Source organism: Numida meleagris, chromosome 5 (genome assembly GCF_002078875.1).
Source record: "Numida meleagris isolate 19003 breed g44 Domestic line chromosome 5, NumMel1.0, whole genome shotgun sequence".
NCBI lineage: Eukaryota > Metazoa > Chordata > Aves > Galliformes > Numididae > Numida > Numida meleagris.
The window spans coordinates 67,916,945-67,938,148 of record NC_034413.1 but is presented as its reverse complement, the minus strand read 5'-3'; the positions used below and the strand labels follow the sequence as shown (position 1 = coordinate 67,938,148).

At 42.0% G+C, this 21,204-nt stretch overlaps 1 protein-coding gene across 22 annotated transcripts in view; it reads left to right on the top strand.

The window, feature by feature from the left end:
- The window catches only part of GTDC1 (glycosyltransferase like domain containing 1), a 166,875-nt gene that overhangs the window by 69,586 nt on the left and 76,085 nt on the right, over positions 1-21,204 (top strand). For 19 of the 22 annotated variants that reach the window (XM_021399420.1, XM_021399422.1, XM_021399421.1 and 16 more), the window contains 2 exons: positions 13,128-13,295; positions 16,307-16,480. The exons of 1 other annotated variant lie outside the window; for it this stretch is intronic. In XM_021399420.1, coding sequence (XP_021255095.1) covers positions 16,347-16,480 — 134 coding nt within the window. In that variant the 5' untranslated portion in view covers positions 13,128-13,295; positions 16,307-16,346. Of the gene's footprint in view, positions 1-11,810; positions 11,925-13,127; positions 13,296-16,306; positions 16,481-21,204 lie in introns of those variants that run through there. 2 more of the 22 variants (XM_021399438.1, XM_021399440.1) reach the window with 2 other exon arrangements.

Below are 21,204 nucleotides of genomic sequence, written 5' to 3'. Positions count from 1 at the left end.
TTCTGAATTTATCTACCAACTGAAGCTGAGACCCGTTGCAAAATACAGCGTCGCGCGTGAAGTTCACACCTCTGTTTTGAAGTTGCAGCGTAATTAAAGCAAACTTCCTTAATTCTCTTCTTTGTTGACTAATAGCTAACGCAGGACTTGTGCTAAATAACGGCATCATTAATTGTGTCATTATCTGGAAAAGATCTCGCAAGGCCATTAAGTACACCGCGCATTTTTCTTGTTATTTTTGAAACCTTGCTGATACGTGTAACGATTATCATCCAGCTCGTGGATTTCAGGTGAGCGTGAAGGCAGTACCACAAGCAAATCTGCAGTTTTTCAAATTTCGACTCGGTCTTAAAACATTTGTTGCCATCCTTGCAAGATATTCATCTATTTGTAGCATCATATAGGTCTGTCTCCCCATCTGTCTCTGTTTTTCGTGACGACGAGGCTCTGCGACGTTTTTTTTTTTTTTTTTTTCACTTTCATACTTATTCATTGAGCCCGCTGTAGTGCTGTTTCTGTCATAGATATTTGTCCCACAGCTTTTATTGATCATTTGCGATAAAATAAAAGATTTCTTCACAGGGAGAAATTTAGCCGGCAATCAGTGAGTTCGGTTTAATCAGATTTAGTTTTAACCGATAGGAAAGCTAATGTAATCAGAACCCATTTATGTACTATTAAATACATAAATTAGTAGCAAAATGCGATGCCAGAATCTTACCAACACAGGAAAAAAAACTGTTCTCGCTGAATGCTTTGATCCTAGGCCATATTTATTAGGGAATCCATGCAACTTTCAGATTTTAGAAGCAGCTACTCGTCTAGGGTTCAGATTCCCTACAAATAAATCCTTATTTAACAGGATATCCCTGAGACTCTTTTTTTTTTTTTTTTTTTCCCTTTCTTATTGGCAGCCTGACTAAAACAGTCTCATCTGGTTTAACTAAAATCTTTGCATTACTTGGCGGTGGTTTCTTTTGTACGTGGTGCTTAGAGCTCATTGAAGCTCAAACGGTACAGGAAATGCAAATCATGCAAATCATCCTCACGCTGACGATGTACAGTGGCGTGATTGAGCAGCAGTACGTATGGCTCGTGGGCTGACCACATGAAAGGAGTCATTTAAAGACCAGATGAGCCAAAGCTGGGTTAAGTTAGGCTATGTGTGAGCTTCAAAGCTTATAGAATAGCATCCTTTTTAAAAATAAATTTATTTTATTAATAACACCTGCGCCGAGTTCTTAAACAGTGAGAACATATATAGATGAACATTACATTAAATACGTGCCATACTTAAATCAAAAGGGAGAAACTGTTATTTCTGCAGAAGTTCAGGTATGCATTCCCGTCCACGGAAGGAGACCACAATCTAATGCATTGCAAAACGGGTTTGTTGTGCTTAAAAACCCAGCTCTCCTCTCCCCTTCAGGTAAAAATGAAAATAAATGGAAGATGAAAGGGAATTTCAGCCTGTGCAGCAGGGTTAAGAGCAGGCTTTCTGCAAGTGCTTGAGAGATGAGAGGAGAGGGCGGTCGAGTGCTTTCTGTTATTAAAGACAGCGTCGAAATTTCTGGGGTAACTTAGAGAAAAATCCCGCCTGCCTTTTTCTGTGCTTCTGAAGAGCTCCTGCTGTAGTTTCGGGGCTGCGTCCTGCGTCGCTGTGGCTCGAGACCTTGAGCAAGGTGCTGGTGTGTGGAGCAGCTGCTGGGTTCCTTCTGGGTTCAGCTTCACCTGGGGTTCTTGTGAGGTGGGCGTGCAAAAACGGAGTGCACCCCCTGAGTAAGGGCACGAGCAAGAAGTGCTCGTGGAGTAACGAGCGTTTTTCATATTGAACATGCAACGAAAAGGGCGGATGGTAATTTTTATTTAAAGACATCATTACCTAATCCTGCCTCTGGTAATACTCAACATGGGTGGCTGTTTTGCTTCCAGTGAGAGTCTTATTTCTCAGTTTTTTTTTTTTTACACGGCCCTCATCTGCTTTTCTTTGGTGTTTTGATGTTTTTAAAAGTTGAGATTCATTCAAATAATGTAACTTGACACAAAGCTGGAAAATGTCAATCTTGAACTGTTTCTGTGTAGTGTTTAATTTTTACTTGAAACAGTAGCCCCGAGGAGGTCTGCTGTGGGACAGCTCGGGACACTGCACTATATAATCCCCAATGGATGTGATTATTTTTTTTTATATTCTTTCACTAGTGCCCTGCTCCTCCTTCATTATTTATTTGTTTCTAGTAACACTTATGGTATTAGTATTAGTAGAATTAGGAGCAAGAAGGAAGAAAGTATGTTTTAATGCTTTACCTGCTGGCTTATATCTTTCCCTTCAAGTCCATCTACAGGTCCTGCAGAAAGGAAGAGAGAGATTTCCCATATTTTCTTCTAAATAAAAATTCAGCCCCCAAGTACGTTTCTTTTTGAGCTGCCATAAATGAAGTCAAGATGAGAGCATGCCCCTTTCGGTGTGTCTCGCAGGCTGGGGCTCTGCCTGTGAGTGCTGGTCACCTGTAAGAGACTGTAGAGCTGAGCTGGAGTTTGGGGCTTTAGCCAAGCCAGCAGTGTGTAAGTTCCTCCTGAGTTGTGTGTTTGTTCTTTCATTACTTTCTAAGAACAGAAATCAAGGTGGATGAATCCTGAAATGAGGATGTCCTGAAATCATCTCAGAGTGCTGCGGAAGGGAACCTGGTAACTAAGTTGTGTTTTCTTGAGCCAGGAACCAGAGTCACCTCCTATGGAGAATGCTTGTGGGTCTGCAGCTGGGGCCCTCAGCTGGCTTCAGAGGTGCTGTCATATGTCCTGCATGCGCTTAGTGCTTTAACTGGAGAAGGACTTACAATCACAGATAATATTAAACTGTCTTTAATACTCAGTGCAAGAAATACCAAGATGCAGCAGCTAGCAAAGAAAGCAGAAAAGAAATTTTACTGGTTGTATCCTTAATAATTTAATGTAATTCAATATCCATTTCAGTGTTTGGCAGGAAATAGAGATTGCTTAAATATCTGTACCTAAAAGCAAAGGGCTGTATAAAGATCTTTGAATTTTAAAGTTAATTTGTTTCATCCAGCGCTCTATCGAGATATATACAGAAAATGAATCCCATATGACTGTGCAACTACCAATGGTCCAGAACTCTTTTTGAAATACTTTCCAGAGAATACCTCCAGTCATCCTGACAAACAGCTCGAGTCAAGTTTCCTTTTCGAGTGCTCCTGAAAGGCCTTCCACGTAGTCCAAAGGCATCACCGGAAAAACTGCGTTATTTGGAGACCTTGTCCAAAAACATTTCATTTCGCTCTGTTTTTGCAGATAGGAACGCATGTCGGCCAGACACCTCAAACAGATTTTTAGCTTTCTGTGGTGAAGAGATGCGCCATCTTTTCCCAATAACAAATCAGCTGTCGTCAACAACTTTCCTGGCCCCAGTTTAAATAATTAATTCTAAAGGTAGTGTTTCACAATCATAGCATGGAATTTGATAGAAGCGCAGGATAGATCTATGCACTACATAAAATAAGTATAAATATACAGTATAGATGCATGTTGTCTGTGTGTGTGCTTAGATTTCTGTGTGAATGCCTACAAACCTATGTGCATATACACGTGATATCTGTGCCTAAAAATACGCTATCTGAAAATACTGCGTATGGTCTCATGAAGATAACACTTCATTCAGGAAGTGTGTCAGGTACTGTGGTGAGCAGGGTCCATAAGATATGTAGACAGAGTGACATGATAATACGTAGATCGATTAAATCACCAGACCGTGACTTTCTCTTATCTCCGGCTCTTGGGCTCCTGAGTTCTCACCATGGCACTCTCTCTTCATGGCCCTTGATAAGCAAGCTTCGGCCTCGCTTTCTGAATCTTAAAGATTAGAATGTATCTGGTATATTCTCCTCACTGTGGTATTTCACTTGCGTGTTACTGGGGAGTAATGGGCGTTCCATGCCGGGTGCTTTATTTAATGATAAAATGAATTCAGAAGTCTACGATGCCGTAGTTACATGCGAGATACGTTGGGAGAATGATCTGTAAAATATCTGCAAGCCAAAAACCCTTTGATAATGACTTTTTAATTTAGATTTTTCCGTGCGGGGAAATCCCAAAGTGTGGTAGCACTGGGGTCACTTTGCTTACTTGGACAGCGCATCCATATGTCAATATCGACCGATGATGACTGTAGCATAGCGATGTAGCGGTCACATCTGCAAAACTTTTAGCCAGGACCTGGAGAACATCTCAAAAATGGGCAAAAGGCTTCAGGCTTCAGGTGCTCTCACGTGTATGGTTGGCACGTTCTCTTTGAATTCTCTCTTTCACTGCAAGCTCTTGCCATGGCAGGAGCCCCAGTGCAAGCTGCCTTGCCCAGGTGCGGAACCAAGAGCCCTTTTGTCCATCTCTTTTGCTGGTGGCGTTGCAGAGAAAGGCCTGCTGTGATAATGTGCAGTAAAATGAAAGGGCATCAATTCAGATTACACTTAAAAAACATGTTACGTAAATGGAAATAAATCAGTTTATGGTATATGCCAGGCATGCTGCAAGTTTTACTTAAGAAATAGATGACTGAAGGGTTACATTCAATCCAAATGCTCCCCTTTGTGATCCTTAGCCATGTTTGTAGAGAAACCTCTCTTAAAGCACTTCAGGCTTAATTCAGAACAGACAAAACAATTATTTTCTGAAAGTTTGATGAAATACGTTTGGCAGCTTTTGAATTGAAGGAGGGCGTTTGTCTCACTTCTTTGAAATCTCACTTCATTTGGTCAGTCAGCCATTTCAGCGTAATCGTTCAAGTCTGGTAGCTGTACCACATTCAGAAACCATTGAATAAGTGAGGCTAGGGGCTGAAATTAGCGTGCAGTAGGCGAAGGCTGAAACTTTCCTTGTTGGCACACCACTGAACATTGGTCTGCCTGCTGTCCCCAGGCTTTTGGCCATGTGCTACTTGAGCATTGGCTCCTTGCAGGTAGGGGCTTGGTCCTTCCATTCCTGGTGTCAGTGGGGTTCTCCTGCAGCCTCCATGAGCACAGACCAGAAACGTTTAAATTGTAGCTGTGATTGCAAGTTTAGCTGATTATATTGAATCATCTGCTCACTTGTATTAAGGCAGGAAGCTGTCACTGTGCCACAGCAATGTGCATTATAGAAGTGTGAAGGGCTGTTGGGAGAAATAAATATTTTCACTTTTCTTATATTTTTATGTTACATTTGATTAAGATTCTCATATATATGTATATATATACGTACACATACACCCACAGATATATATGACCACATACATATTCATATATATATATATATGAAGCAGTATGCAGTTGGTGAACATATATTAAAGTTACTAAGTTATTCCTAATGTTCTGTAGCGCTGCCTGCTCCTGACAAACATCTGATGCGGATCATATGCCTCTAAAAAGAGAACTTCCTCGAGCAAAATATCCTCATGAAAACAGGTTGGAGATACTCACATTCTCTCCCTCGCTCTCACTCGCATGTTACATTTTGGCACATTGTAGAAGCAGGTAGCATATCTACTACCTGCTGTTGAAAGTGTTGAAGATACTGAATTATTTATTCCATCTTCTGCACTATCCAAACTCGTTTTGGGTAGTTTGACACATCTCGGTCTTCCATATGGATACTTCATGGTGACAGAGTTGCCAGCTGCTCAGGTTTTATGACAGTCAGAGTTTTTTCGAGGACTGTATTAGTTTTCTGGGAAGAATCCTGCTTTTCTTGAGGTCCCCATTCTGAAGCAGTAGCTTTGCCTTGGATTGACACTCTGCAGTGACGTTTTTGGGGGGTGAAAAACTAACTGCAAGAGCATTAGCTTCCATAAAAATATTTTTAAAAGGACTCGATGTTTATAGATTATCCAAGATGAAATCAGAGACATGGAATATTAGAAAAATCTGAAAGCCGTTTGCTGAGAAAACTAAGTTCCTTTTAGCAATCCCCTTCAAATTTACCAAAAAGAAAAGAAAAGAAAAGAAAACAAGTCTTAAAGTATTTACATATCGAAGTGCCTAAAGTAACATACAAAACAGGTGGCAGTCAGACATGTTTTGGAGAACAGAATTTTGGGGGCACTTGAAACATGAAACTGCCAACCAGTCTGCTGAGACCCTGCCCGTCTTTTCTCTGTGATCGTGTGAAGTGCACGGGTTTTCTGGTTGGTTTTTTAATTTAAGATGTGAAAACTGGGAGAGGATTCGAGCTTTGATTTTTTCCAAAACCTTTTTTTTTTTAAATGAAGGAAAAATAACCTTTTTTTAATTTACCTCTTATGCATCAAAGCGTCCATTCGTATCCCCCTTTCTTAGATTTCTCAGGTTTCTTTCTTTCAGTCGGTTCCCTCCATCCCTTGGCAGCTTCCTGGGTAGAAATCCTACGCTCAGAACAGAGAAGCCTGCACTGTACTTGCTCTGTTTGCATTCTGCATTTCAGCCGTTATGTGGTGTTGCCATTTAAGTCTTGTTTTTAAGGCTGAGGAAAGGGTCTTTGTTTAAGGGCACTCTGCACTGCACAGAGCAGCAGATACGTGCCCTATGCACTGTGTATGCCTATGCACTGAGTGCATACCACTATAAAAAATAATTCCAATGGAGTCATCGCAGATAGAGTTGGATAAAATACTTGTTTCTTCATTTAAATGACTCAGGCTATCTTCAGGAAACACCATCTGATGTGGCGTCGTTGTCCTCAAGTTCCTTCCTTGGCTTTGCTATTGAAGAGCAGCGTTGTGATGTGTCATCGTAGGACTTTTCCATGTTCCTACCACCCAAGAGGTGCATTTTTCATGCCACCCACTTGGCATAGCTTTTTATGTTGTTGTTCCAGAATTAGACAGATAAGAGACCCAGTTAAATGAAGTTGCAGACTTCAAAACAATGAACAAAGCTATGTGAGTCTTACGTGATTAGTTTGGGGTAAGAACACCAATTTAACACGTTTTTGCCTTTAAAAGGTTTTTCACTGTGCATCCCTACATCCTTTACATTCTCCCTTGTGCATTTGTTGCCTTCTCTTTCTTTTACTTTTTTTCCTTGTGTTTTATTTGCTCTTGCAAATGCACTTCACAGCATATACTTGAGCAGAATTGATCTGTACGTCTCTCATAAGCCATCCACTGGCTCCTTTTCACTAGTAGGCCATCCTGTTTTGCTTATGTTCTGCCCTAATAAGATGCCTTCGCTTCATTATTTAGTGCTGACAGTGTGAGATCTGAACGAGGAAGATGATGTGGGTTCATGGCTCTCTCCTTCCCCCATCACCACAGCAAGAGCTGCTCGGTCTCGACCTCTCTCTTCATGGAAACAGAGAGGACGATGTAGCCCATGGTGAGCAATCTGGCCGCTAAAGTAAAAATGTGCATCTGTCAGTAATTAATTGAAGCCAAATTTAATTACAAATCAGGGAAAGATAATAATGCTACACACTTAATAAAACGGAAGAAGCTTCAGTGCTGTTGCCTAAAAACCAAAGGAATGCAAACAAAATATGACCTCTCCCAAAAACCTGAAAAGGCTCTCCTTGAATTAGTCTCTTTCAAGCTTACCTCTCAGTGTTAAATACTAAAGTAGTTTTAACTGCTTTCACTTCATTTTCAGTATCTCTTGAGATAAAGGAAGGATTGATGGAGAACCCAAATGGTTTACAACTGAAAAACCTATTGCATCTGCGTGGCCTCTTGAATATTTGAAAGGAGAGAGAGTGGCTGTTTTGTATGTCTGCTTTTGCTGACTAATGTCAGTGGAGTCAGTGGGCTAGGACTGGAGGCTCTGGAAGATCCTACCTGAAGTCATGGCAGCAGTCTGAAGATGTTGGTAGGGAAACAGAAGGGTGGGACCGGCAGCAATGGGGCTGGACACACAGCCCCCTCTGCTCCAGGAACGTCAAATAGCAGATGCTTAGGCAGATGGTTTAGAGCTTTGTTTGGGACATGGTGTGCATGAAGAAAGGGAAAATTGGATTTCTAGGCGGTGAATTCTTTTGGAAAATGGAGCTAAGGTCTGTGACGGCAAGAAGAAGAATTTCAACTCCTGTCCTGAGTAGCGTACAATAAAACAAGGAAGAGAGGATGTCATTTTACATACAGGCATAAGAAAAAGGATTTGAAGTATGAGTTTAAAAGACAATATTCATTTCTAATGTGCTTCAGTATACAAGACCAACTCCAAATCCCAAACTATTGAACTGGTAGGAGCCACGAATATCTGTCATTGTGCTCTATATAGTAATTACAGCAAGAGGAAAAAATGTTTTTCTTTACGGTTAATATTTGTAAACGTTTATGACAGTACATAACAAATAAATAAGACAAACACGTGGCCTAATTAAGATGAAAGGCATGACAACCCTTGTGATTTGTTTTGAAAAATAAAGAATGTTCAAATAGTAAGACTTAATTATTTCTGTAAACATTTCAAATTATGCTCTATCTATAAAAGTGTAATTTATGAGATATATATTATAGTATCTATAAGCATTTTTGACATTTGTGCATTGCATGTCCAAAAAAATTAGAGTTAATTTATATTATATTGTGTACTGTCATATATTATCATTGATTAGTATTTATTATTTAGAAATTCAGGGGCATCTATTGTTCAGTGGGAAATGGAAAAGCATTTTCTGATTGCAATCACTATATTCTTGGTACAGTGACAAGAATACAACTTCTGCGAGTTGATCCTAAAAAAATGTGTGACACTGAATGAAAGTAGGTGGTCTGTTTAGCATTGCACAGGTTAATGTTGCCTTTTGGTGTGCGGCTTACAGTTGAAAAACACCTTCAAGCCAAATCAGTGGACGTGTCCGGATGGCTGGGTGGAAATCCAGGGTGTGCTAGGGCATGAGGTGGAGGAACCAGAACCCTCAGGTTTGTTCTTGAGGAACATGAAGACAACGCAGGCTGGGTGTTTGGAAGGGGCTGTGTCCCAGGGGGTGCTGGGCATGGCACAGCTCCCCAGGGCAGTGGGCACGGTGGAGCTCAGGGAGCGCTGGGACACCGCTCTCAGCCATAGGGTTTGAGTGGTGCTGCATGGTGCTGGGCATTGGACTTGCTGGTCCTTGTGATTCCCTCCCAGTGTGAGGTGTTCTATGAGGATGCTCATTCCCTTCCCTCCAGTAGTGCCCCTTGCCAGGCTGCAAGGGTCCTGGTGCCGACCAGCTGTCAGTGAGCCAGAGGGTTCCGTCTCCAGATCCACAGATAGGTAAATAGGAACTGTGTGCTCTCCCAAGGGGAAGGTGAAATGTGTTTTTAGTTAGGCTGCATGGGAATTTAACTGAAAGATTTAGGGCAGTTTCTTGCAAGAATAAATCGTGGCTACGTGACACAAAGATCTATTAAACAAAAATATTTCAGCACCTTTACTTCTATATTTTGCTTGATATAAATGGAAACCCGTATCAGGCTGATACGTATTATCGGCTGATAATATGAAAGTTTTTACTATTTTTATTTCATTTTTTAATTCTAGTCCTTTTCAGTTCTTCGAAATAAAACCACGGGCAAGACAAAGGTCAGGTCGTTCTGCGCACCCAGCGCTGCTCTCAACCTGCAAGCCTGCTCGGCCTCCCTCCCGTGAATACGTGTATGAATTAAGCACCCGCTTAACTCACGTGAGCCGTTCCTCAGAAGTCAGGAGGACGATGAAGTGCTTCAAATTAAACACAAGCTCAGCGTAAAACCAGAGCCTGTGCGGAGGGTGGCCCTGCAGTCTGGCCGGCCTCCGAGGCACTGGTGTTGCTGGGCACCATGTCCCGGCGGCTGCAAAGTGCTCGGGGTTGTCCTGGGGAGGACAGCTGGGGCGTTACCAGCCTGACCTTCAGCTCTGTGACACTTTGCACGTTGTATTTATGGAGGGCTGCTGCCGTATTGTGTGTTGCAGCAGTGATAGGTTTGGATAAGAATACTGTAATAGCGGTTTAAATGTGTTTTTTTTTTTTTTGTGAGGTGGCAAGCTAATGATGTAGCAGTTAATTTGAATTTAGCAGACGTTTTAAATATAGGTTTCTCTTACAGAGACAAAAGTTGCAATTTAAAGCTCTTTGGTGGTCTAAAAACAGCTTAATTCTCTAGTAGCATGGTAATAAGTACTAATCCAGCTTATACAGTGATTGTAGTATGTCATGTTTGTGAAAGATTGCCTAACTCTGCTTTCTCTGGGTTTTATGTTAATTTTTTTAAATTAAACATAAAACCTTATAACATCTTTATGCTGAGATAAACTGTTCAATTTAACTTGTGCTCAAGCAGCAGCTGTCAGGAATTATCATGTTTCGAGCGTTCTTGCTATCACCTTGTGTCTCTACCTCCCGGATACACTCGCTGGGATGATAAAGCTCACCTTGTTAGGATTTATTACTTAAATAATAACCCGAGGTAAAATGAAAGTCGATGTCACATAGAATGACAACCGACATATATTTATGTCGCACGTTACATTATAATAAACTTTCCCTTCTTCCCCTTGTAATAGGTGTTAAGTGGAAATCCACGGCAGCATATCCTCCAGTGCCCTGTGTGAGTCCATTAGCCACGTCCACGCTGCTCTGTGGGCATGTTCGAAGTGACTTGGGCTGTCAGGTGCTATTTAGGCTCGCAAAGCTGGAGCAAGTGCTCCTTGCTGGTAGTTAGCAGCTTTTACATCAGCAAAGAAACAAACAGGAGAGCATCTCGTGCACGGTGCATTCAGTTCTGGAAGCACTGAGAAGCGATGCAAGCGAATGAGGAAAGGTGTTTTCTAATGTTGTTACCAATTCAACATTTTTTTTTTTTTTGCCGTAAGAAACGTAAGCAGTGTCCTTTCAGCTTCTGAATCAGAATTTTTTTAGTAATGGCAACAGTTTTCTCTCGATGCTGGTTTATATATGAGCTGGGCAGTGCTAAGGGAGCTGCTTGTTGGCTCTTATCGCTTCCCATTTACACTGTAGAAAATTTAGGTCTGGCTCTTGCATTCTTCCCAAGTTTTGGCCTTTTCTTGCCTTAAGAGAAGCCCACCTCTGGCTCCCTGCAGCAGTGCTGTTGTATTACGGTCATGGGATCACAGAATCCTTAGAGTTGGGAGGGACCTTTTAAGGTCATCTAGTCCAACTCAACTTCCTTCAGTTTGTCTGCAGGAATTACTTTCCTTTCCTGTGGGTATAACCATCTTTTTTCCTATTGCTCTGCCTTTGTCCACCTGAGTGGATTTGGGTGCTGCAGAGCTGCGTGGCTGTGCCCAGGCTCCAACCTCAGCTCTTGTTCTTGTCTTCTGGCCCTGACACCGTCACCGTGCTCTTCCCACCTTGGCGTGTGTGTCCTGCTCTGTGCTGCTGCCCCTGCCTTCAGTCCCCATGTTCCATCTCTTCCTTTCACCTCTTCCTTTTCTCTTCCTCATTCAAACGCAGCTGAGTTCATAGGCACCCTCCTGCACCAGTTCATTTTGTTCCCAACTCATTGCAGAAAGAGAATTTCTGAGATACCCGTGGAATGGAAAAGGAAGGATAAGCCACGACGCAGTCCAGCATTTTTCCAAGCAGCCATTAATCTGATTTTTGCGGTCTTATTTTTGCTTCGTTGTACCTGCAGTAGGAAGCTTTCTCCCATCTGCTTTGAGCCTGGCCCCAGTCATGGTGAGCCCCATAGGCTGTCACTCTGCGTGGCAAACAAGTGGTGACTTAGCTAACAGCTGCTTTTTTGGTCTTTGGGTGGCTCGTAGTAAAGCGGTGCTCGTGTCTTCATTGCTATTCCGTTTAACAGTCCTTTTAGAAGTACCAAATATTTGATGAACAAAGCAGTCACATTCATCTTTTCCTTTCGTAAGCCTTTCAGATTAGCATTGATTCGCACTGATGAAGACGGATGCAGGATGAGTTCTCTAGGAAGTGCGTGTTCTCTAGATGCAGATTGCTCAAAGACAGTGTGTGTAGTAGCAAAGGTAACGTTATGGTACATATATGATGTGTATGTGTGTGGTTATTTGGGGCAATTCACAAGTTTTGAGTTTGACGGCCAGAGTTGGAAGGTTATAGCATTAATGATGTGAGCTCGGCACTACGCTTGAGCACTAAATCTATGTAAAAATAGAAAGAAATCGAAAAGATTGTAGAAAAAATTAAGCATGTCACAAATCTCGTTCTTGAATTACTAAAATGGCAAATAGCCAACAAAAAGTCAGAAACGTGCTACATTAAAAAGTACTATATTAAAGCTTAATGTTTAATGTGCAATAAAATACCTGATCTCTATGCTTTTTTTTTATCCTTTGTGATGAGAAATTTATAACACGAGTGTCTGTGGTTGTGTGTAGATTCAGAATTCAGTTGATTTGGAGGCTGTGCTGACCAGGGGACAGGAGGCACTCATGTAATTGTGGAGAAATTATGGGAAATTTGCTACTGGTTTCAGCAGGGTCACAATTTGCTATTAGGTATTTAAATAAGCTCATTTTCTGATAGCGTGTTAAGTTATACAAGGCTGAGACACCAGCTTGTTAGTGTTGTTTGTGCCTGCTTAATATACCTGATGGATGTGAGCAGTGCTGTGGACTGTGGAATAGCAAGAGTGCTACGGCAATGCCAGGGTGCGAGGATACAAAAACATTTCGTTATACAGGATACCTAAGAAAAATGAGAAAATAAAACATAGGAAAAGGGTGAAAAAAAGAGACTACACTAGATAAGTGTACTGCATAAATCAAAAGGGTTTGTGTCATAACACGAACATGTGCCATTCCTGCTCATATATTGAATTTCAGTAGTTGGTTGCATAAAGAAGTAAAGTGTAATGAAACTGGCAAGCAAAGTATTCCCTAGTCAGCCTTATCTTTGTTCCATTTGTCCTTCAGATACAGCTTTTCTTGCCTTTTTCAATAAAATCCATCCAGCTTTTTTATTTTGCATCTCTCTGTAACTGAGCTGGGAAGACCAATGAGATTCAATGCTTTTCTAGTTGGGTTCTTAGCAGCTGCTTTTTAAGAGATCAAAACTTCGAATGCTGCTACATGGTATTAAGGCTTAGCTATTGATGTGTCCCTATAGGGGTTATGTTTTTCTTGGGGGGGAGAAGGGGAGGCGAAGGGTAAGGGGTGACCCCTGCGAGCACGCTCACGGGCAGTAAACACTGCTCTCCTTGTTTCCAGGATCCTCTTTGCAAGCTCCGTGCTTAACCTGGCTGAACTCGCTGCCCTGCGCCCTGACCTGGGCAAATTGAAAAAGGTCCTCTACTTCCATGAGAACCAATTGGCGTATCCTGTCCAGAAATGCAAGGAAAGGGATTTTCAGTACGGATACAACCAGATTCTTTCATGGTACGTGTTTCTCGCACCTCTCTGTGTTGTTTCATGTGTCCTTCTCCGTACCGATGCTCAACGTCGCCCGCCCTGAGGTGTCCTCCTCCATTAAACTGAAGAGACTGCAGCACGCAGAGGTACAAGCAGCATCCCGAAGAGGAGCTGAGAAAAGGATCCTGGCTAAAACCACATCCTCTATCCGCTCATCTCAGTGCGTAAAAGTGCAGTCATACCAGCACCGGTAGTGGGTGGCAGCCCTGCCCACAGCATGGGCACACAACCAGGTGATCTTTAAGGTCCCTTCCAACCCGAGCCATCCTGTGATTCTGCGTGCTTACTGTGCCATACCTGGTAGTTGTGTGGGTTTTGCCCCATCTTGGCCTTAACGAGCGAGATGCTTTGTTTCATGTCTGCTTAGCAGAGCTCCATCTAAGCACCTCCTGCTCGGCCAGAGCTTTTACTGCATCCAACTGAAATTATAGAGAGGGTTTTAGGGAAATAAACAGAAATAAAAACGTAATGCCGCACATTTCTTGTGAAGAGAGGGCAGTAAACATACCAGATAAATCCTTTTTTTTTTTTTTCATCTGGTATTCAGGAATTGTGCAGTGCTAAAATACCCAGACGTTTTAAAGGCTGCGGTCCTTTATTGTTGCTAAAAACAAATGTATTTCTTGAATCTAAGTTAATGAAAGAAGTTAATAACCACCACACTGAAAAGCTTTGTGGTTAGACTCTGTACAAACCTAAGTGAAACAGCAAAACTGAGTTGTTCTGAGAACTGCAATAAATTGATTTGCGTGTTCTTTTCTTTCGTGACTGCTATTAGGAGAATTATGAGGACCAGGGACTGAGCATTTCAAGATACAAGTTAAGCTTTTTGCATCATTATAATGTAGGCCAGTTGGTAGTTAGGTTTCTCAGGGTACACTCTGGCCATCCTGCAGCTGCTACTACTGCTGCCACTGCATTTGCACACATTTCACTGCTTGAGCAGTAGAGTGGGAGAGGATAGCAAACAATCCGGGGAAAACTTCAGCATTCATATTTGGATTTTACACCATAAAGATATCTTTTTGTGGAATATTGAGGAATATTTTTTTAGTATGTTTTGCTTTCTTGTGGCAGTTATTTTTGTATTGTAAGCTGACAGACATTGTCCTCAAAGCATGCATTTTTAAAGTAATAAAATTCTTTTTGCCTCACCTCCCCCCAAAAGTCTTCTACAGATGCTCCATTCTGTTTCCTTCAGCCTCCAATAGCATCTCTATGTAATTATACAATTCCCATCTTTCATTTTTGTTGCTGTGTAAGCCCCATTTTTAAGAGCAAATGGGAATGCATCTCCTCAGTGCAGTGTGTAACTACCTAGCGGTCATCTGCAAAGAAATGCCATCTTCCATCTTCCAAATCTGTTGGAAATGCTAGAAACATGAAAATACACATTTCCAGATTTCAGTGTATTTCCAACTCTATCTTTCCATGCAGTTTTGCATTGCTGTTTTGGAGAAAATTGAAATTGGAGCGCTTGGAATCTTCTTGAGTCATTAAGGGAGATTTTATTTTCTCCTCAATGATTCAGAAGGGTTGAGGTGATACTGGTAATAAAGTCACACTCTTCAATGGTGGAATTCCTTCCCTTGTAGCAGCTCGGGCTGCAAGGATGACTAGAGTGTTCAGGTTTGCGGTGCAACACACAGCCTCCAGGATAAAGCTGAACAGATGAGGCTCAATATACGAGACAGAGAGAGGTGGAAGTGTCTGGAGCCTTTGCTAGCTGCCAGCAGCAGAGAGCTGTGTGGCTCCTGTTGCTTCGTGTCATCTGGAAGGCAATGCAGGAGGGGTGGCTGGAGCGTCGGTGTCCTGGGAAGCAAAGAGTAAAAAATCATAGACTGGGGAGGGTGGGGGATTCTGAAAACATTTTGACTCCCGTGGCCTGTTGAAAAGGATGATTTCTCTCTCTCTTTTTGCTTTTCCTGCTTTTTTGCTTCTTTGGGGACCAGTGTCAGTTTTCTTCCTTGGCCAAGCAGTAGTGCAGTGCCGTGAGGATGAATGACAGGCTTGCACCTCAAATACACTTCTCACCAGCCCAGTGACTTATGAACACGTCCTCAATGTGTCTTACAGCCCGTGGGTCTGTATTACTGCATGTAACATGGTGAGAAAAACAACTGGCCACAAAACACTCCTTACCTCCATTGGTGCTGTGTCTGCCAGGGCAGCCCAGGCTGTGTCAGAGCTTCCCATGCACAATTCCAGATACTTCAGGGCCTTCAGGGCCTGGGTATCTTTCTACTGTCTCCTGACCAACTCTCAAGTTGAGGAACGTTTCCTAAATTACTGTTTCAACTGCATCTGAAATCTTTTGACCTGATTGATTTTCAAACACGACGCTGAGGAACCACACACCGTGTTAGCATACCAAACTTTTTTTTATTTGTTACTGTGTGCTATGTGGTATCTACTTTTTGTTTAGTGCGTGCACTTTTCATGCATGGGTTAAAAAAAACCAAAATGGTTTCTCTTTGTTATCCCAGTCCGTGGCCCACTTGGCCAGTCAAAGGTAGGTTAACCAAAGGTAAGTTGTGCTTCAGTACAAAGGGTTTTCTGTAAGGAGTCTTTTTCCAGGTTCTACCAAAGTCATATTACAGTATGCTTGATCTGTTTTTAGGGTTTTTGAAAAACAAGGACAGTAATATTAGTCTTACCCATGTTATAAATGGAAAGTGAACCGTGGACGGAATGGGATCTGCTCCTTTAGATTGACAATAATACATAGTTATTAGCTTTAAAAAAAAAAAAAAAGTTCAACAATAATTCAAAGTATAAAAAGGCAGAAATCCAGAAATAGGAACATTTCTAATTAAGATACTTACGCTACTTATGGTTCACCTGAAAAGGCTAGTATTAATTGGCATTCCCATCATACCTTTTGTATATGAGAATGTGTGTCCTGTTTTCATTGCATTTAAAATAGCTGCACTCTTTTTGCAACAGCAGTGTTCATTAACCTTCACCACTTTTTACAGTTTGGTTGCTGATACTGTGGTGTTCAACTCTGCTTTTAATATGGAATCGTTTCTTACATCCATTGGAAAATTTATGAAGCTGATTCCTGACCACAGACCAAAGGATTTGGAAAAAATAATCAGACCCAAGTGCCAAGTTCTCTATTTTCCAGTCAGGTTTCCTGATGTGAGCAGGTCAGTACATTTTCCACGTCATAAATTGCCTCCAGTCTGTCAAAACTACCTATTTATGGTCAAGTCTTAACTAATCAGTTACAGCATTGTTAAGTCGGGAGCTGGAAGATACGCACCCTGCCTTGCTCAGTGAGTGTACTTCAGTACTCAGAGGCTGCTGGGGCAGCGCACAAACCCCCGTCGCTCGGTGCGAATGATTTCCCACTTGTTTGAGTTTCTAAAAAGTTGACTGTGCCTCAGCTCCGTGTATTTGTTTGTACAGGGGAGGTCAAGGAGGAGAAAGAAATTCTAGAGAACGCTAACAGCGATAAGGCTGTAGTGGAGAAGCTATATTTCCCTTGGTATGTTGTAGTGGGATTTTATTCCTTCCCCCCCTCCCTTACCTCTCATTTTATTGCTTCCCAGGTAGGTGAAAAGCGTTTCAGTAGCATGGAGCAGACTTGCAGATTTTGGCATTAGCTGCAGTTGCAGTTGCTCTTCAGTCCTCCTCAGTTACTACGAAGGACGTTTTTTATTACCCTTGTTTCAGAGCCCATCCTGAAATTAGCAGCGGGTTATGTGGCTCCAAGGGAACATTCGCCAGATCCCTTTCACTTTTGATTAAACCTGGCACAATTGTTTTTTCCTATTACAAAGAACTTTCCTCCCACTGAACAGGAACTTTTGCTTCGATGGGACCGGTACTAAATAGAGATAGTTTGATTCTGCAATTTGATTATACTCTTACGACACGATGCTGGGTACGCGTTTTGTCAGAGTAAGGGTGGAAAGCAGCGTCGTGACTGCAAGGATCCAGCTTCTGATCTGGTGACAGTTCTGCTCACGTGAGATGTTTGTCCTGACCTGCTTGTACTTACAGCCACTCCAAAGACCAAGCGTGTGGTTGTGGCAGTTCGAGGTCGAGAGATTTTTAGTATCAGGCCATGCATTCCATTGATGTTGTGGAGCAAGGTTTGCATTTCAGTCACTGCACAAAATTCTAAAGCGCTGATGCAAATCCTTTAAAAATCCATGTCTAATGTGAAGCCTCAAATCTGTGTGTTTGGCAAGTGTGTTAAAATCCTCCAGTGTTGCTTGGGGCCTTGTCTCTCAGGGTGGCAGAGGAGATCATTACCTGTACCTCTCTACAGATCTGCTATTGCTTCCTAGAGAGCGTATCTTTAAAGTGAGGGAACTCTGTGGCTGTTTCACATATTCGATACTGAGCCATTGTAAAAGGGTCTCATGGTTTTTTGGCATAGCTAGGAAATCTTGTGTCAGTCTTCTGCGTTACTCTGAAATTCTTTATGTTGTGACCTTCAACTGCAGCTGATATGTACTATTTCTTTGCAGGATCATGCTTTAAATGGTGGTGAATGCACCTGTGGCAGCTGAATGCTGTTTGGTTTTTTTAATTTAGACCGAATTCCTGCAGTGACAGAATGGAGATTGAGGAGAAAAAGGTTAAGAAAAATTGTGGCCAAGCTAAAATTTATAAAGCAAGCTCTTAGCCCAGAGTGTTTTTCAAGTTATTTTCAAATGGTAATTTGCTTTATCCAAACCAAACTCATACAGTGTAAGTAAGTGATTATTTGCATGACTGACAATCATTTCAGTGCCTGCAGTCTTTTTAAAATGCATAATTTTGCTGAGATGTTGGGAAAATATTTAAAAATTCTGAAGGCAAAATAGCCAGGGTGATTTTTTTCTTTCCTCTGACCTCTTTTATTTCGCGTGTGAATGTCGAGGGGTGTGTATGTCTCAAATGTAATCTTCATCTGGACTTCAGCAATCTAAGAAATCAGCCTCACGCTTGTGCTAGTCATCATGGAAAGATTATTTCAGATTAACACCAAAATTGTGGGGTAAAATAAAGGAAAGCACATCTGACCTTTGATCAAAAACCGTATTGAAAGAGCATGTCGAACGAGTAAATCCTGTAATGTATTTACCTCTTAATATGATTACTGTAGATGATGGCTGCGCAAACTGACACAAGCAGGGCAGTGAGTGATCACTTAAGGGTGAAGGAGTAATGGCTGGGGAGATACTGTGAGATGCAGCATTACACATATGTGTAATTTAACTGTTTCGGATGGGCATCTAATCACTGCTTTCCTGCTACCTACGAGAAGAAGTTACTGATGCCTTTTGCGAAGAGAATTATTTTATGGGAAAGATTCATCATAAGGGCACCTCCTGTTGTTCCCTGAGCAAACACAGATCTGGTGGGCCTTATCAGGCCGTGAGAGGAGATGAAAAGATTGGAGGATTCAGCAGAGTAAGAAACTTGGGCTAATCCTCCTGTTTTCTGGTTCTGACGATGACTAGCTTCCATCCTGGACCCTGCGGTACCACGGCTATTCCATATGGATTCATCCTCTGTCGTTTCTGATGACAAATGCTCCTTTTTATACATTCTGATACAAGTAAATTATGTAGAAATACATAGCACAAGACTTCTAAGCTTATAGACAAAGAGCATTCCAAGTTCATGCCACTTCATAGTGCATAGGTGTTGCAAGAGATGCATACCCGTAGCTGATCTTACATGCCATATGTGCTGTGCATCAGACTTTTTTCTTCAACATCACAGTGAATTAAATACGTTGTAATTCACGCTTATGCTGTCATTTATTAAATTTCAATTTATTTTCTGTTATAATCCAAAAAAAAAAACCATTTTTTTTTCTATAGGATCAACAGAATCCATTTTGATAAAATGTATTTTTATTTGCGCACACACAAACTATAGTCCGAGAACAAAATTCTCTTTCTAATGATGTTATCTTTGGCAGCTGCCTCTCGTTGTGCCAGCAAGCCCTGCTGGAACACCTCTGTTGGTCTTTTTGGTGCATTCTCTTGGTCTGTCTGCATCCATTCCATTGCTGGCAGCTGCCAAAGCTGGGTCAGGTTGGGTGCTCCATGCAATTCGTTCCGGTGCAGATTGTAAGATAGATTTCGGTTGTTATCGCTGGTCCTCTAATTGTGGTATGTCTTTACCATCACCACAATGCGGTAGAAAAGGGAGGTACTTTTATAAGCAAGAAGGAATTAACGTTCCTAAGAGCTCCAAATGCAAGTTGGACTAAAGTAGACTAATACAAAAGAAAGATGAGGAGCACGGGGATGACAGCAGAAGATGGCAATGGTTTCTTTTAATGGTTTTTCTTTAGCTGGTATCTCGTGCTGTCTGCGTTACGCATTTAGGAGTAGAATTAAAGATTTTAGAACGTTGTTTCTTAATTTGCTTTTATAAGGTAGTACAGTTAATGGGACGTTTTCAACCGCTTGATTTTATATTTGTTAGTTATAGTGTAAGAGAGACAGAATTTTCTGATTTTGAAAATGCTTTCTGACCAGTGAGGGGAGTTTCTGACTAAAGCAGAGGTTTCTGGAAGGCGCTGACAGTGTATCTGGTAAAGAAACATCACTGTCACGTGGGGAGGAGCCTGCTTTGGGGAATAAAAACAATAATTCTTGCGACTTGCATCACTGGGATCAGGCTTGCAGGGCTGAACCTGATACCTCTGTTTAGATAACTAAGAGTTTGATAACTAACTCCCCCTTCCTTTGTAATTAACGCCACACGATAGCTTTGCAGCGCTGGAATATGCTAATGTCCACAACCAGGGACAGACCTGAATCCCCAGGCACAAAGCTATGGACAGGTGCTGGGGATGTGGCTGCGTGGCACCAAGGGATGCTCTACAGCGGTACCCAAGTGAGCTCTCACTACCAGTCTTGTGTGATATACCTTAGAAGAGCAGTTAGAAGACTAATTAGCCTTCCATGCAGTAGCATTTACTGGCTTAGGTGGAGTATGATGCTAATGATAGTGATTCCAGCTTTGAGGCTAGCTACTGCACTTAGAGGTGGCTTGGGCATCTCCATGGTGCCCTCTGGTAGGCATAGCCTCCCTGTCACCACAGTTTATGGGTAATTAGCATAATTAAATAACGCCGATAGCCTGCTCCTACCTTGGGGCTTGCTGCTGAAGAACTGGATGATGGAAATTGCTGCACTGAATGGCTTTCCTCCTCACCTGCTGCAAGCAGAGTTTGAGGGCTGGTGTCGACAGGCAGGAGGGATGCTCGCAAGATCTGGGGCATGACACCTATTGGGAGGGAAGCGCAGTGCTGGCTTAAAAGGGGCACAACATGGAGGATTCTAGCCATGAGTTGGGTGAATGGGATGAAGCATCCCCGCTCACTGGTGCTTCCTGCAGTTCTTGCTTTCTGTGCCTTCAGGGGATGATGCCAGAGTTTCTATTCTAGCCCTGGGGAGCAGCCATTGGCCCAGAGCACCCCACTGCTTGCTCTTCAGAAGCCAAACAGATGAGTTTTGTCCCCACAGTTCACCAGTGGCAAACCAGCGGTGCCCTCCTAAAGGAGAGCCTGGCTGGATGGTCTGCTGGGATGTATTTATTTTGCAAAACTTTCTAAAAAAAACTCATTTCTTTTTATCTGTCCAGAGGCAGAAGTAGTTTGACTGACTCTCTTTTATCTGTCGGATAGGTATTCAACTCAGTGCTGCCATAATAACCATTTAGTCCCACAATAGCTCACAAGGATACTTAAGCAGAATTCTCTGTGCAACCTAGTTTTTTATTATGTTGGGTACTGCTCATGTTGCATACAACACATTCCCATAAAACTTGCATTTTGTATTTACAGAGAAATTTCTCTGGAGAGTTAAGGTCTTGTAAAACATTCTTGTTCTACAGCATGAACGAATTATTATAC